We start from the raw sequence: 15,261 nt of genomic DNA on the forward strand, positions 1-15,261 counted from the left end.
TCCTCTAGCATTGAGTCTGCTGGACTCATGTTTAAACTGCATGCTCAGGTAAACTCAAAATAGCATAGTTATTATATAATAGCTATGATTAACAATAACTACTGTGGTTAACAAGATCTGCCACCCACTTATTCAGCAAATTAAATTGTGTGAATAGTATAAATATATAAATAAACATATATGTGTGTAAGTAAGGTCATTATAGCAGCACTCTGTGTAATAACTAGTTTCTACTGCATTTAGTAAGAAACCAAGACAAAGTCTTATTTAATAATGTAATTGATGCAGGAGATTGATTGTATGTTTATCAGTTCTTTTTTTTTTTTTTTTTTGCCTCCTTTCCTCTCTAGCCAAAGGTCCTTCATCATTGAGAAAGTCAGCCAACACCTGATATGATTGAAAATCTGTCAGTATCTGCCTCACTTTATTGAGATGAAACATGGAGGCTATCATATATCCGAGTTCCTCCATGCTTGATAGAACAGAAATAGCTTTTTCGTGGTGAATGTGTTTCTTGAGATATGGTCATCTTTCAGAGATCGTTAGCCTGTCAGTTCCCTCAAACTTACAGTGGTTGGGCATGATTAGAGCACACCTGCATTGTACTGTGACCCAAAGGGGAGGGAATTACTATACACAAAAAGTGAAGTATGCTGTTGCATTCACAGTTTTCAACTGCTTTTTATTTAAATAGGAGGATGGTGTTATTAAAGAGTTAAGCCTTGCCATGCAGCTCCTAAGAAACTGTCTTTATCAAAATGAAGAATGTAAAGTAAGTAGAGCTACTTTTCAAAATTTTAATAGAAGAAGTACTGGTATTAAGCAGTTTAATTTTTATGTGAGACAATGTAGTAGGAAAAATGGAAAGCTCTGACTTTTACATTTTTAGACACACAGTTGATTGGTCCTTAAACTCAGTGTTAATTGTCAGAAATATGTGTATCTGATCGTTATTCATCAACACTGATTACATTTCTTGTGTATATCAGTGTTTTGATTTATCATTGAAACTTTAACTTCACAAACTTCAGCCTCATTCTGTACTCTTAGGCATTTTAAATGTTTTGGGTATGGAATGAATGGCTGGATGTGTCTTATAAGGTAGATTGTTTCAAAACGGGTTGTCAAAACAACTCTTCAAGGAAATAAGTGAAGCTATCTGTATCTATAAGGAAAGAAGATGAAGAGTTTCCTGCTTCAAAGGAGAAGATAGTTAGAGCTGCTACCTAGTGTGGCCACATCCACCAAGAGGAAGTTTCTTCTAGCTCTGCTGACTCCCTGTGACCATTTACACAGCCCTTCTGTCTAAAAATCACTGAGATGTTTTGCTTTGTAAGCATTGATGAAGTTTCAAACCATTGTATCAGTACTACTATAGAGGATATAATCTTTTGAACACTCTGATTTGCTTTGTCTATAGTTTTACAACACTTTTGAAATACTAGATTAATGCTTTAATGCAGAAATACTAGATTATTCTTTATAAAAGCTGGCCATGACAATAAAATTTTAAAAAATACTAAATTAAAGCTTTAATATAGAAAGCAAAGATAAATTATAGAAGCTTTTATTGCCTTATAAATTTTTACCTGTTTTGCTCTTATTTGTGGTAAGAGCACAACTGGAAAAACAATACCACATCTGGAAAATGGACATGTTGAACACACTTATTCCTTAAGCGATGTTAAAAAGCCAGATGCATGACTCACAATTTATATTTCAGAGTAGTTTGATGGAAATTAAGTATTTATTTATACAATTTATTAAAATTCCCTATATGTGAATTTATATGAACTTTTTCTCAAACAAAAGTGCCATTAATAAACTTAATGATTCCTTCATGCTTATTATGCTTGTGACTGGATGTACAGTCAGTATTCATGTGTATATGTAAATATATAAATTTCATGTGTGTGTGCAGTTAATATTCATTCATGACACCTTATTCAGGGAAATACTCTGGAATACTTTACATGTGGGATCTACCTATAAAGATTTATGAAATGCTAACCTGGATACTAGTTACAAATATTGTGCTCAATTTGTATCACATTAGCCATTTATAAAAGTGTAATATCTCAATGAGTCAAAGCATTTCTGTATTTCTAAGTTGTTTAATAAGAAGTAAATCCAAAGAATATTTAGATTATCCTTGAGTGTAAATATAATCTTATGGAGGTAGAGATTGTTAATTTCAGTTTTAGCTTTTATCAGGTGTATGGCATGTTCTCATTATTAATAGTTGGCCACTATTGGGTAATTCACCAGGTCACCCACTGCCACCCCACCCTGCTGTTTGCATATGCATAACATTAAGGGGTTTTCATACTGGAAGGATCATGGTGGCTGTGAGGTAAATGAATTAAACAGTGGACAAGGTTAGACAGAGGGGACTGTCATAGTTCAAACAAGAGATGATGACACCTTAAGTTGAGCAGGTAGAAAGGAGAAGGAGGGTAGGGAGTAAATTTGAGGCATTTGAGAAGAGGAGGAATGTAGAATGACTTCCAAACTCCAGTTTAAGCTGCTACATTATCATGCATTAAGAGTGCATGATAGAGCAGAGCACAGGTGTGAGAGACCCGATATTCATGCTTGCACGTGCTAGCCTCAAGAGTCTTTGGGGCATCCTGGTGAAAAATGGCTTGTGGCCCACAGATTTTATGGGTCTGGGACTCTAAGGGGTGATACAAGGTGGGGATATTAGGAGTTATCAATGTGTAGATGGTGTTTGTGGTCCTCACTGTCATTGATGAAATTTCCCAAGAAAGTATGTAATGAAAACCAAGGTCATATGTTTGGAAAATAGGAACATTTAAGAGAGGGCAGAAAACGGCTGAGAAGGGAATACTGGAGAAGGAATTTGGAGATTGCATTAGGCCATTCTTGCCTTGCTGTGAAGAAATATCTGAGACTAGGTAACTTATTAAAGAAAAGAGGTTTAATTGGCTCACAGTTCTGCAGGCTATACAGGAAGCACAGTGGCATCTGCTTCTGGGGAGGCCTCAGGAAGCTTCCAATCATGACAAGAAGGCAAAAGGTGAATAGGCACATCACATTACTAGAACTGGAGCAAGAGTAAGAGAGCTGGCGAGGAGATGCCACACACTTTTAAATGACCAGATCTCATGAGATTACTCACTGTCTTGAGGAAAGCACCAAGCCATGAGGAATCCGCCCCTAAGATATAAACACCTCCCACCAGGCCTCACCTCTAGCACTGGGGATTACAATTCAATATGAGATTTGGGCAGGGACAAATATCCAGACTCTATCAGAAATGATCCAAGATAGAGCAGCAGCATGGAAATTAAGAGACATATAGCAAATGCCACAGTGCTTAAGCGTTGTTGGCAACCACAAAAGTAGGAGTGGCCCCAATAGAATCATCAGGGCAGAAAATAAATGGAAATGAGCTAAAGATTAAATGTGAGACAGGGAAATTACAGTAATAGTAATGTAGAAGTTTGGTCATGAAGAGTGGCATTAATAATTTAGGACATATAAGATGAAATGAGTATGTTTGTTTCTACTTGAATACAGGCACAGAAATGAGCAAATTGGGGACGAGTTGTTTAAGAGATAGCAAGAGGAGAACTAACTGGTGGATTAAGATCCCTGAGGAGGCAGGAAGAGCTGTGTTTCAGAACACAGATAGATGTATCAATCTCTGGCAGGCAAGAAGTGGAACACCTCTTTGTCACTACCAGGCAGACAGGAAGGATGAATGGATGAAAATACAGATAAACTATGTGGACAGAATGGCAGAGTAGATAAAGGAATTTGTACCTAATCGTTTCTGTCTTCTCTGTGAAATAGTAAACAAGGTCATCTGCTGCAGATGGAGGGCTGTATGCCACAGAGAGTGGTGAACATGGGAAGAACTTTAGAGAGAGCACTGGGAATGACTTCAGTGCTTACGGAGAGTGTTGAACATTGGGAATCACTTCTCTTCTGCCACTTGATGCTATGTGAAATTGTGTGTGTATTTATGTGCATGCTCACGTGCATAAACATGGGTCTACAAATTACCTCGGAATTCTTGTTCATTTAAAACAGATATTGCTGCACTTAAACAGCTATATTTTATCTGCAGTATTGTCCTGGGGTAACTGATCTTTGTAATAAAGACTCTGAGTTACTTCAGAATTTATCGATTTATCATAATATTTAGACTGAATTTTATATATTCAAATTACTCAAAACCTAATTTACTTTGAGTATATACACACATACACACACAGAGAGAGAGAGAGAAAGAGAGGGAGAGAGGGTGGGCAAAGAGGACTCAGAGTTGATGAGAATGTTTACTTAATCAGAAATTCTCACTTCTTGGCCATTTCATAGCATTTACAGGAATTTATTCAGTGTTGTGAGATATCACTTTGCTGTTTAATTTACATGTTACAAAGGCTATTTTCTATGCTTCCTACCTTAGTGGTACATCTTAACCACCCTGGTGTTGAAGGGACTTCCTGAGATTAGTCAGGCTCGTGGTCAGGGCAGCCATGTGTGGAGCCCAGTGGGGCTGGGGCAGGATGCTGAAGCCATCACAGGGTTCTCCTTGTGTCTTATGTTGGTGGCTTTTTGTTGTTGTTTTGATTTTAATGTTGTATATTCAGACTAATGCTGTCTTTTCCCCTTCCTTCAACAGGAAGCAGCTCTTGAAGCTCACCTTGTCCCTGTCTTGCACTCTCTCTGGCCCTGGATTTTGATAGATGATTCATTGATGCAAATTTCTCTGCAGCTCCTTTGTGTCTATACTGCAAATTTTCCAAATGGTAAATAGGATCCAATACTGCCTTTCAATAATATACCAAAATACTAGTTTTATATATGTTGTTAAGGTGGACTGGAAAAACTAATACCTATTTTGAAGTATTTCTCTGATTTATTGAGGATATGATGGGCAAAGGCAAACTTTCTCGTAGGTATTATGAGAGCAGACAGATATTTTAGTGTGTTGACATGAAAGAGTCATTGGCAGTGCAGGGAATAGAGAGGGAGGACTGGTCTGATTATCTGGCAGTGGGAAATTGAGTTTAGTAGGAAAATCGAGAGGATAAAAATTACGATGTAGGGCCTCAAAATTCAGGTGAAGGTTTGAACTTCTTATAGATTCTAGAGCAGGAGACTGGCATGTTGAAAGTTAGTTCTCAGAACAGTTGGTCTGGTGATGCTTGATATCACTAGGGCTCCTCTTTTGCTCATGCACTCGATAGATGTTTTATCAAGAGCCTGTGGTGGGCTGTGCATTGTGAGTTCTGGTGAGAGTGATCTGAAATGAGATAGGAGGACAGGTCATGTAGGGCCTCAGGGGCCAGAGTAGGGAGTTTGGATTTTTATGTGAGTGTAACAGGATGATATTGGCAGTTGTAAGCTGGTGAGTGGCATGATTTAATTTGTGTTTAAGAAAGATTAGGCTGGGTGAGGTGGCTCATGCCTGTAATGCCAGCACTTCGGGAGACCCAGTCTGGGGTTGCAGACCAGCCTGGCCAACATGAGGAAACCTTGTCTCTACTAAAAAGACAAAAATTAGCCAGGCATGATGGTGCATGCCTATAGTCCCAGCTACTCAGGAGGCTGAAGCAGGAGAATCACTTGAACCCAGGAAGCAGAGGTTGCAGTGAGCCGAGATCATGCCACTATACTCCAGCCGGGGCAACAGAGTGAGACTCTGTCTCACAAAGAAAAGAAAAGAAAAGAAAAGAAAAATTACCCTGGGTGGTATGTGGAGAATGGATGATTGGGAGCAAGTCTAGAAGCAGGGAGACTTGTCATGGAGATATAATGGTAGCTTGGGCTTGAGTGGTAGCTGGAGAGATTGAGAGAAGTAGACAGATTCAGTATATAGCTCAAAGGTAGAGTCAAGGATACCTGTTGTGGGAGGTAGGAAGGAAAAAAAGGTGTCCGGGGTGAACTTCATTTGGAGAAATGAGCCTGAGTGCACAGTAGTGCCATTTACTAAAATGGGGAAGATTTAAAAGAAGCAGACTTGAAGTGAGAAAGTAGTAGGAATCAAGAGTTCTGTTTGGTCTTGTTAAGTCTGAGGTGTTGATATTCACTCAGGTGAAAATAGTAAGCTGGAGTTGAATTCAATGGAGAGTAGAGGTAAGTTTGAAGATTTAAAATGTTGGGAATATTATTAGTTATTTGTTGCTACAAAAGAAATTACTCTAAAATTTAGCATCTGCAAACATCAATCATTTCATTATGCCACGGCTTCTGTGGCTCGGGAATCTGGGAATGGCTAATCTGGGTGGTCCTCGCTCAGAGTCTCTGCAATCATCTGAAGTCTTAACTGGGATAGAGGATCCAGTGTGACTATGGGAGCCTCAATTCCTTGCTACTTAGGGCTGTCTCAGACGACCCACAATGAGTGGGTTGAGGGCAGAAGTTATAGTCTCTTATAATCCAGTCTCAGAAGTAACTGAACAGCACTCCTAGCTCCTGTGGGTCACACATACCCAACCCTGGTACAGAGGCAGGGGCCACTGGGACCATCTTGGAGGCTGGCTACCACAGGAGTCATTGTCATATAGATTGTATTTAAAGCCATGTGGCTGTTTGCGATTACCCAGGGAGGATGTGTAGATGGAGAAGCAGAAACCCATGACCAAGTTCTAAGGCACGTCAACATTTGGAGTTAATCAAAAGGTGAGAAACCAGCAGAAAAAAAAGAGAAGGAGCAGCCAATGAGATAACAGTGCACGGTCACAGAAAGTCAGAGAATGGCATGCTCAGTTGTGTGGAATGCTATAGAAAATTCTACTAAAGTGAGGATAGAAACAATGGCCATTGGACTTAGCAGTACTGATGTTCTTTTGGACCTTGAGGGTAATTTTAATGCAGTGCCGGAACAGAAACCTACTTAGTGTGAGTTGAGGAGAGAAGATGAAGAAGTAGAGCAGACAGCTTTTCCAAAATGTTCTACTCTTAAGAGGACAAAGAAATGGAGCAACAGCAAGAGACAGATGTGGAGTCAAGGGAAGGGTTTTTGCTCGTTTTTAAAAATGTATGTTTTTAAGGCATGTTTATTAACTTAAGGGATTGGGAGAATGAGGTGCAGGAAAGAGTGCAGGTAAGAGTTCAGTCTGAGAGGATAAGAGAGGTGAGAGCTAGAGCACAGCTAACAGAAGCAGAAGGAAGGCTGAGAGGAAGGATGTGGATTTAGGAAGGCTGGTAGACTTGATGGGAATGATGAGAAAATTCCCATTTTGAATACTTCTGCTTTCTTCATTTAGGAGAGAACACTGACCACTAAGAATGAGCAAACACAAGGAGTAGAGGTGATGTGAGAAGAGGAGAAAGTGTGAAGTAGCTGTTTTTAGAGGAAGGAAAGTAAACACACTAGAGAAGCAAAGTAGGATTGCTGGCAGTGTTAAATACCCATTTAAAATTTATGGTCATAAATTAAAATTTGACTAGTTAGCAAGTTTTTGTGCTTTCTTCTAACAACACTCAGTAGCCCAGCAACTGGGGTCTCTGAATATCAAAGGTTATACAGAGAAGGGACTGGAACTCAAAACAGTTAAGAGCCCATCTAGTTACTGCCAGATGCTGATGATGGCTTATTCCTTTGAATCATCGACACCTCTGGAGCTGTCCATTTCGATACCCAACTCAGGCTGTCTCCAGTCAGCACAAAGAGATATAAACAGACCTTCAAGCTCTTGAACTTGAACTGTCATCGAAGCATATGTGTAGAGGATTGTCCTTGCCTTTATTTTGTGCTGTTAACTTTCTCCGTTCCTTGGGTCTGGTGGGAATGTCTCCTTTCAGTGCATTTTCCAGCTCCGCTAGTATATCTTTTGTTTGTTTACTCATGTTTTGTGAGTTTCTTTTACAGAATGTATTTGATTCTGATCAATTTATACTTAAGTTGGCCTCCTCGTATGAACTTTCACAAGTCAATTATACCTTAGGTTTACGTATAATACAGTCTTATTGATTTAACATTAAAATGTATTTCTAATTTTTTTTTCTCCCTCAATAAGTGTCATTCAGTTACTTAATTTCCTGAGAAACACTGGACCCAGGAAAGCCTGTAGATGCCACTTTTGGCTCCTGCCATGCTAAGCTGTGTGACCTTGAGCAACAAACTGGCTTTTCTGAGCTCCATATCTTTGTTGACCAAATATAGAAAATAGTATTTGTTCTGTCCCCTTTCCCAGAGATATTATGTTCCTTATTTGTATGTTATGCAAAATGAAGGCATTAGACAAGTTATCTCCCATTTCTAAAATTCTGTTCCTTTACACAGGCCTTTATTTAGATGTTTTCTTTAGGAACTATTAAAAACCCTAGTATGCTTATTTTATTCTTTTTTAAAAAATAAACCTGGTGTCTTCAAGTGCTTTATTGAGATAATTAGGCCCTCAGTGAGGACAGTATATCTATTAGGTTGAATGTAGACACCAACATTAGCTTCCATTGCTAATTTGCAGTTCACAGGTTAATGGCCAAGTCATTTTGTTAGACAGATATGCTTTGCCACTTAGTGTCTTCAAAAACTAAACAGGGAAACTGAGAAGACATTGTGATAGGCTGTTATTTTTGAAGGTTGCAGTTCTCTTTGTTGGTCAAGTTGTGGACCACAGCCTGTTCAAGCTACACATAGAGGAGCCGTGAGCAACTCTCTGATGCTGTGTATCCTAAAATTGGCTTCCCAAATGCCACTGGAGAACACCATGGTTCAGCAGATGGTTTTTCTGCTTCTTTCAAACCTGGCCTTGTCGCATGACTGTAAAGGAGTAATTCAGAAGGTAAGCACTTAAACTCCCCACATATCTTAAAAGGGTACTCAGTGAAATAATCTTTCCAATCGAAAGTTTACAACTCAGTTTCTAAGATTAATATATTATGATTTTGAGGCATTTTATTTTAAAGGATCATAAAAGGGTTAAGAGGTTCACTTTGTTTAAAGCCAGTTGATAGATGGCACGTGCAGAGGGACAGGAGCTAGAGTAGAGTCATACCATTTCCTTCTCATGTATCTTCTTAGCTTTCGGATTGTATTTTATCATTCTCAATGATGAGGGTTTTAGAAAGATAGCTGTCTTACATTTATTGGAGATAATAAAAGTAATATATTGGTCTTTAAACAGACCAAATTGAACAGTAACAATTTCAGTTTAATTTCATTGACAAAATGGTTTATGAAATCACAGCCTACTTCCCCCAGTTAGACTTAACTTCCTTATGGCATATTAAGCAATTTTATGAGTTCTCTAGGATTCCAGTTCCCAAGCTAGACTTCTCATCACTGATTTTAACTTAAGGTAATTTAAAAGGGATGTAATGAGTTAAATAAATTCTAGTACACATATGCACTTAGATTCTTTATTTAGATGTGTATAAACAGAATCCCTAATTGGGGAAATCCCTTCAGATTTGAATGTAATCAGATTATATATTACTTACTAGTATTGTAATTTGAGTGTTTCCATTTCTTTTACTTGAAGGCCAAGATAAATTGCAAAAGTTGAGAGCATTTATAAGAATTGAGTCTCCTTTTCCTCTACTGTTTCTTCTCCCTGAACTCCTCAGAAGATACTTTGTTATCACCACATAAATAGAAAGATCGGTTGTTCTAAGGAAATGGAAAGATCAGTCTTACCAAGGAAAGATGTTTTCAGTGGCATGTTGGAGCCAGCCTCCTACTGACTCATGAGTGTCATCTGAAATTCGCAGGAATTTTATAAAAATTCCAGTTGATATTACATTGTTACTTTGAAATCAGCCACAGTGGGCGTATCACACCATGTAATTCAGCGAACTGTACAAATCATGGATCTTTTCTACCCTCACCACAATCAGTTTATTTACCAGCACATGGCTGGATATTTTCTTCATGTATATGGTCATGTGTGTCATATATGTGTATGTATTTGAATATATTTTCTTCATATATGTATTCATATACATGCATCATTTCCAAAATGAGACATTCTCTTGAACTGGATATATGTGATTAGCATCCATAAGAATGAGAGATTCTGCATATGTGAGAGCAGAGCGGGGGCAGCGCTTTCCACCACTTCGTTATAGAGCATGTTGGTGGGAAGCTAAGTGGGAGCACCCAGAAGGAATGTAAGGTGCCAATCTCGATTCTGGTGTGTGACTTTGAGCTGGAGACCTATTCTCTTTCAGCTTCATTTGGGTTAAACAAAATAATCTCTAAGATATGTTCAACTCTTAATCTGTTATTCTAGTGCTATCCTTAAGAATATTTTGATGAAGTGTGATCAGACTCTCTTTCCAGGGACGGATTAATCAAGTCTTTTTTCCTCTGCTCTAATTAGGAAATGCCTGAGACTTCCTCTGCTGCATTAAGTAATAATGAGCCCAGACACTTAACATTTCTACTTCTTCATTACTCATCTATAGGATGCAGAAAATGCAGCAGGTGCTATTGTACAGCTCAGGCTCTGAAATATCCTTTTTTTTTTTTTTTCTACCATGGTATACATCTCTACATATTCTACCTGGTGTAGGAAATTGTCTGAAAACATCTTTAGAAGCAGCAAAAAAAAAAAAAAAGGAGTGCCCACACCCACAGCACATTTACATTTGAGAGCACTGACATCTACTTTATCACCCTTTTCAGTCCCAAACCCAGCAAGGGTTGAATCTAAAAACTGTCAGTTTGGCTGAGAGTAGGTGTGAGTGACAGCAAATGCAGCTGAAAGTGGGCATGTAATTTTACAGTTTACTTATTGTGTGGGTAATGTTGATAATATTTCTGTAGCTCATTTCATTCTCTTTTTTTTTGGAAGCAAATTTTAAAATTTATTATTAAAAAGATATCAGGCACAAGTGATTTCACATCTGAATAGCTAATTATTTTATCAGAGTTTCTATGTTATTTCAATAATTACAACTTATAGAAAGGTACAGAAAAAACTCCCTAATAAATTTATGAACCTTGACCAACTTTAATACTAAATCCTGACAATAGTACAACCCAGAAAATTGTAGACCAAAATTATAGACCATTTTCACTTATGAATAAAAATGCAAAAGTTCTAAACACAGTATGATAAATTGCATCTTTGACATTCTAGCGACACTAAAAGTTTCTTGCAATATGTATACCATGGATTGTCTTTCTCCTAATTGTCTCTGTATTAACTTTATAGAAAGAATGTGAGTAAACGTTAGGAAATAGGTTGAATTAGTACATAAGAAACATGATAAGAGTGCTTGACCCAGCTTCCTGTAAATGTCCTCTGCAGTTAGAGAGTCCTTTTGTATAAAAACTTTAAGTGTATTTTATAGATTAAAGCCAACATCTTGATTTTGGTCTAGGAAAGCCTAAGAGATAAACTGGAGTCGATTTAAACAGAGAGAGAGAAGAGTTATTCTGTGCAATCATAAAAGTTAAGTGATTGCATTTCATTTCTAAAATGTCCACCTAACTGTGGTTTCCATGCTGCCATGGGCTGCAGCTGGATGCAGCACTTTTATGCTTTGCATATAGATTAGTCTAAGCAATAATTTATTATCTTATAGTTAAGGGTTTGGTGGGGTTTTGTAGAAGGGGCTTTATTTGGAGGTTGAAAAGACTCTTACAGTTCAAATAATAGAGCTTCTCATCTGTAAGCATAATAGAATGACCTGTAGCCATCAGAAATTCTTACTTGTAATGATAAGTACCTGGGATAAAGTGAATGTAAGATGTATCTATAGATTTGATAAAAACAACAACAACACCTGTAGCTACAATGATTCAAAATACCCTCACTACTTCCAGAGTTGTTAACTAGTATTCAAGACTGATTTGGATTTTTGCCTTTTTTCCTTCCATAGGGTAGCTTTTAATGAATAGCAAAATCACCAGAAGGCAGAGAGAAGAGAAAACTCAAGAGCCCTGAAATAATCTCCAAACTTAATTATCAGTTCTAAATAATTAAGAGTTAACTATAGTATATTTCATCCATCATGAGGAAATAATTAGCAGGAATTAAAACTTGAGCACTATTTTGTTCTCCTTACCTTTTTCACTTATACTTGGAAATAATGTAGATGGAGTATTCAGAAGGTATTAGAAAGAAGGAGAAATTAATGTAGGGGAAGAGTATATCAGAATGTTAGTTAATTGGTCACCAAGGGACTAGGAAAACAATGAAAAAGATGAGAAGAAAATAATATTCTCTCTATTTATCCACAGAGTAACTTCTTACAGAACTTCCTCTCTCTAGCATTGCCAAAAGGAGGAAATAAACATCTCAGTAATTTGACTATTCTCTGGTTGAAGTTACTCCTGAATATATCATTTGGAGAAGATGGGCAACAAATGATTCTGAGGCTTGATGGCTGTCTGGACTTACTAACAGAGATGAGCAAATACAAGCACAAGAGCAGCCCTTTATTGCCTCTTCTTATCTTTCATAATGTTTGCTTCAGTCCTGCTAATAAACCCAAGATCCTGGCTAATGGTAAGTATTCACACACACATACATTTATATATGTAGTTATTCATAGACTGTCCAGGTCAACACCAAATAATTTTATAAATAATTTTCTAGGCATTTATTAAGCACCCACTGTGTTCAAGGCACTGTGGAAGGCATGGGAATGAATCAGGCATGGCTTCAGCCTTCCGTGGGCTTCCAGGAGTCTCCTGAGGTTAGCAAATCATGTCATTCCAGTGCACGTACTGGACACCTGGAGGAAGGGGAGCTGTGGACGAGGGCTCCCTGGCCTTACCTTCTGCTCCCTCTCCTCTCTCCTTGCTCTTCCTCTAACTCTGGCTCCCCTCCTCTGCATCTTCAAGCAAATGCTACTATGTTAATGAAGCCTCTCCAGAACCATGTGTTAATATAATAGCCCCCAACCCCTTCTTTCTGCCTTCTCTGTCCTCCTCCTCACTATTTCCTTTCCTGGTTTTATTTCCCTCCATAGTATTATCACCATCTGATAGACTATGTGTTTCACGTATCTGTCTATTCCTAGTCTTCCCACACTAGAAGGTAAGCTCTTACGGGGTCAGGAGGTTTTTGTCTGCTTTGTTTGTTTATGTGTAGCACCTAGAATTGTGCCTGCAACTAGCGAGCACTCAATAAATATTTGATGATTGAGAGAGATCCTAAGCAGACGGGAGAGAGTTCAGGGCTTGAGATCAGATGGTGCAGTTAGCCTCGCAGAGACTTCATTCTCTGAGATGTAGGACAGATGGAGGCGAGGATTGGTAAGGATTCAGAAAAAAATTGAAGCAAAAAGAATCGGGAAGATCTTTTTCTGCAACCATGTGTTATCTCTGTGAGGAGTGTGTGAATTTCATGGGGAGTGAGTTTTATAAAAGACATGTGTTCTGGTGAAAAACAGAAGGTGGACTCCAGACCCCTATACACCTGGTCTTGAATGCCAGCGCCAGGGCATCACTCCAGCGTCACCTGGTGCAGCCTCGCTGGGCCTAGCTTCTTCATCTATCAAAGAAGCCCACTCTTCTTGGTTTGGTTAAGAATCAGTTTATGAACACACATAAAGTGCCTAGCACTATTTCTGGTACGTGATAAATGTTTAAGATAGATTCATTCTCTTGTTCTTTCATGTTTTTCACTGAAACTTTTCTCAGAGGCATTTTTCTGTGAAATCAAGGGTTTTCTAAGTGTACGAAAATGATTGTTCTTACATTTTGTGGTGTATATAGTTGTGATTCTGTTTTTCTGATAAGCATTCTGATAATCAACTGCTAGATATGATATAGAAAGATGTTTAAAGTTCAGTTAGCTTGTTCCAGACCTAACCTTACTGTGGATTTTGCACTCTGCCTTCCGGTGGCTGCTGTGCTGATGCTGCGTTCTCTGTTGCTGTGTGATATACATCACTGGTTTTATTTCCATCCTCTCCCACTGTATCTGCTTCAGCCCTCACATTTGTAAAATGAGGGTAATGATAATCCCTCCTCAGGGCAATGAGAGAGCCTGTGAAGGGTTTGTGACCATCTTGGTATATAGCAGCTACTCAGTAACATCTGATATTGTTTATTCACCTTTCTTAGAATGATTTTTTTTTCTTTGGGGACTACTTACTCCAGTTTATTATTGAGAGTTGGAAAAAGGTCAAGCTTTTTGAGAACTGAAGGAGAGAAGTCTGCATTTTCCACTTCTAGACCCCTCTAGAATTATTTTTAGCATTTCTTTGTAGTCAGCAATGCTTTTTCTCCTTCATTAGCTTAAAGCAGATGGATAAACTTTGGTGAGAAGCTTCCCCTACCCCACAGACTAGAGATCAGTGGGCTTTTCAGGCAGGGGTAAGATAAGAGACATCAGCTGTGCAGTTTCTGTGTGAAACTATAAAGGGATGTCACAGGCTATGCCTCTCTTTCCACTTGGGGATCTACAGAGGAGGCCTTAGCAGAGGCAGCCAGCTTAAAAGTCTCCCAGGAAAGGCTGCCTCTGATCGATAGCACCCACACATCTGGTTTAAATGGTCAGGAGTGGAGTGTGCAGTGGAGCTTGACCTTGCTGGTAAAAATAGATCTGGGGCTTGGCATGGTGGCTCATAACTGTAATCCCAGCACTTTGGGAGGCCGTGGTGGGTGGATCATTTGAGGTCAAGAGTTCGAGACCAGCCTGGCCAACATCGTGAAACCCTGCCTCTACTAAAAATACAAAAATTAGCCAGGAATGATGGCAGGCACCTTGTAGTCCCCAGCAGGAGAATTGCTTGAACCAGAGAGACGGAGGTTGCAGTGAGCCAAGATCGCACCACTGCACTCCAGCCTAGGCAACAGAGTGAGACTCCATCTCCAAAAAAAGATCTGGAACATTCCTTGTTTCTGGTAATGCCAGACTAAGTCTCCTCTGAAAACAACAATAACATGCTAGACAGGCTATATTAAAATGCACCTCAAAATAATAAAAAAACTGAAAAGATAGTGAGAAACTTCCAGTCCAGTTTTGATTGAAAGTCTTGCCCCAAGTAAGAATTATATAGAAAATTATTTTGCCCCAAGTGCATTTGCCAAGATTGTATGCTTGGCTTTTGTTGAGGAGTATTGAGGGGTGAGAGTACAGAAGCTGCGATTCCCCAAAGTGGGGATTCTTACTGGCTGTCCTGCCTGTATTAAGCTGTACCTACAAAGAACCATTCTCTTAATAGATGGATGAGTCAGAAATAAGTTGGTTTCCCAAACTTCATGAAGGAGACTGTAAAGGAAAAAAAAATGTGAGAATGGGTACTACAGACTGCTTCTGATAGGGCTCTTCACCCAAAGTTGGCTGTGAACTTGGCTCGAGGTGTCTTCAATTGATG

The 15,261-nt window shown here is 38.8% G+C and overlaps 1 protein-coding gene across 5 annotated transcripts in view; it reads left to right on the forward strand.

Moving 5' to 3' along the window:
* The window catches only part of RTTN (rotatin), a 217,094-nt gene that overhangs the window by 191,295 nt on the left and 10,538 nt on the right, over nt 1–15,261 (forward strand). For all 5 annotated transcript variants that reach the window (XM_032152076.2, XM_058438269.1, XM_058438270.1 and 2 more), the window contains 4 exons: nt 695–772; nt 4,655–4,781; nt 8,563–8,765; nt 12,173–12,440. In XM_032152076.2, the coding sequence (XP_032007967.1) occupies nt 695–772; nt 4,655–4,781; nt 8,563–8,765; nt 12,173–12,440 (676 nt within the window). The remainder of the gene's footprint in view (nt 1–694; nt 773–4,654; nt 4,782–8,562; nt 8,766–12,172; nt 12,441–15,261) is intronic.

The sequence above is a fragment of the Hylobates moloch genome, unplaced genomic scaffold (genome assembly GCF_009828535.3).
Source record: "Hylobates moloch isolate HMO894 unplaced genomic scaffold, HMol_V3 SCAFFOLD_5, whole genome shotgun sequence".
Lineage (NCBI taxonomy): Eukaryota > Metazoa > Chordata > Mammalia > Primates > Hylobatidae > Hylobates > Hylobates moloch.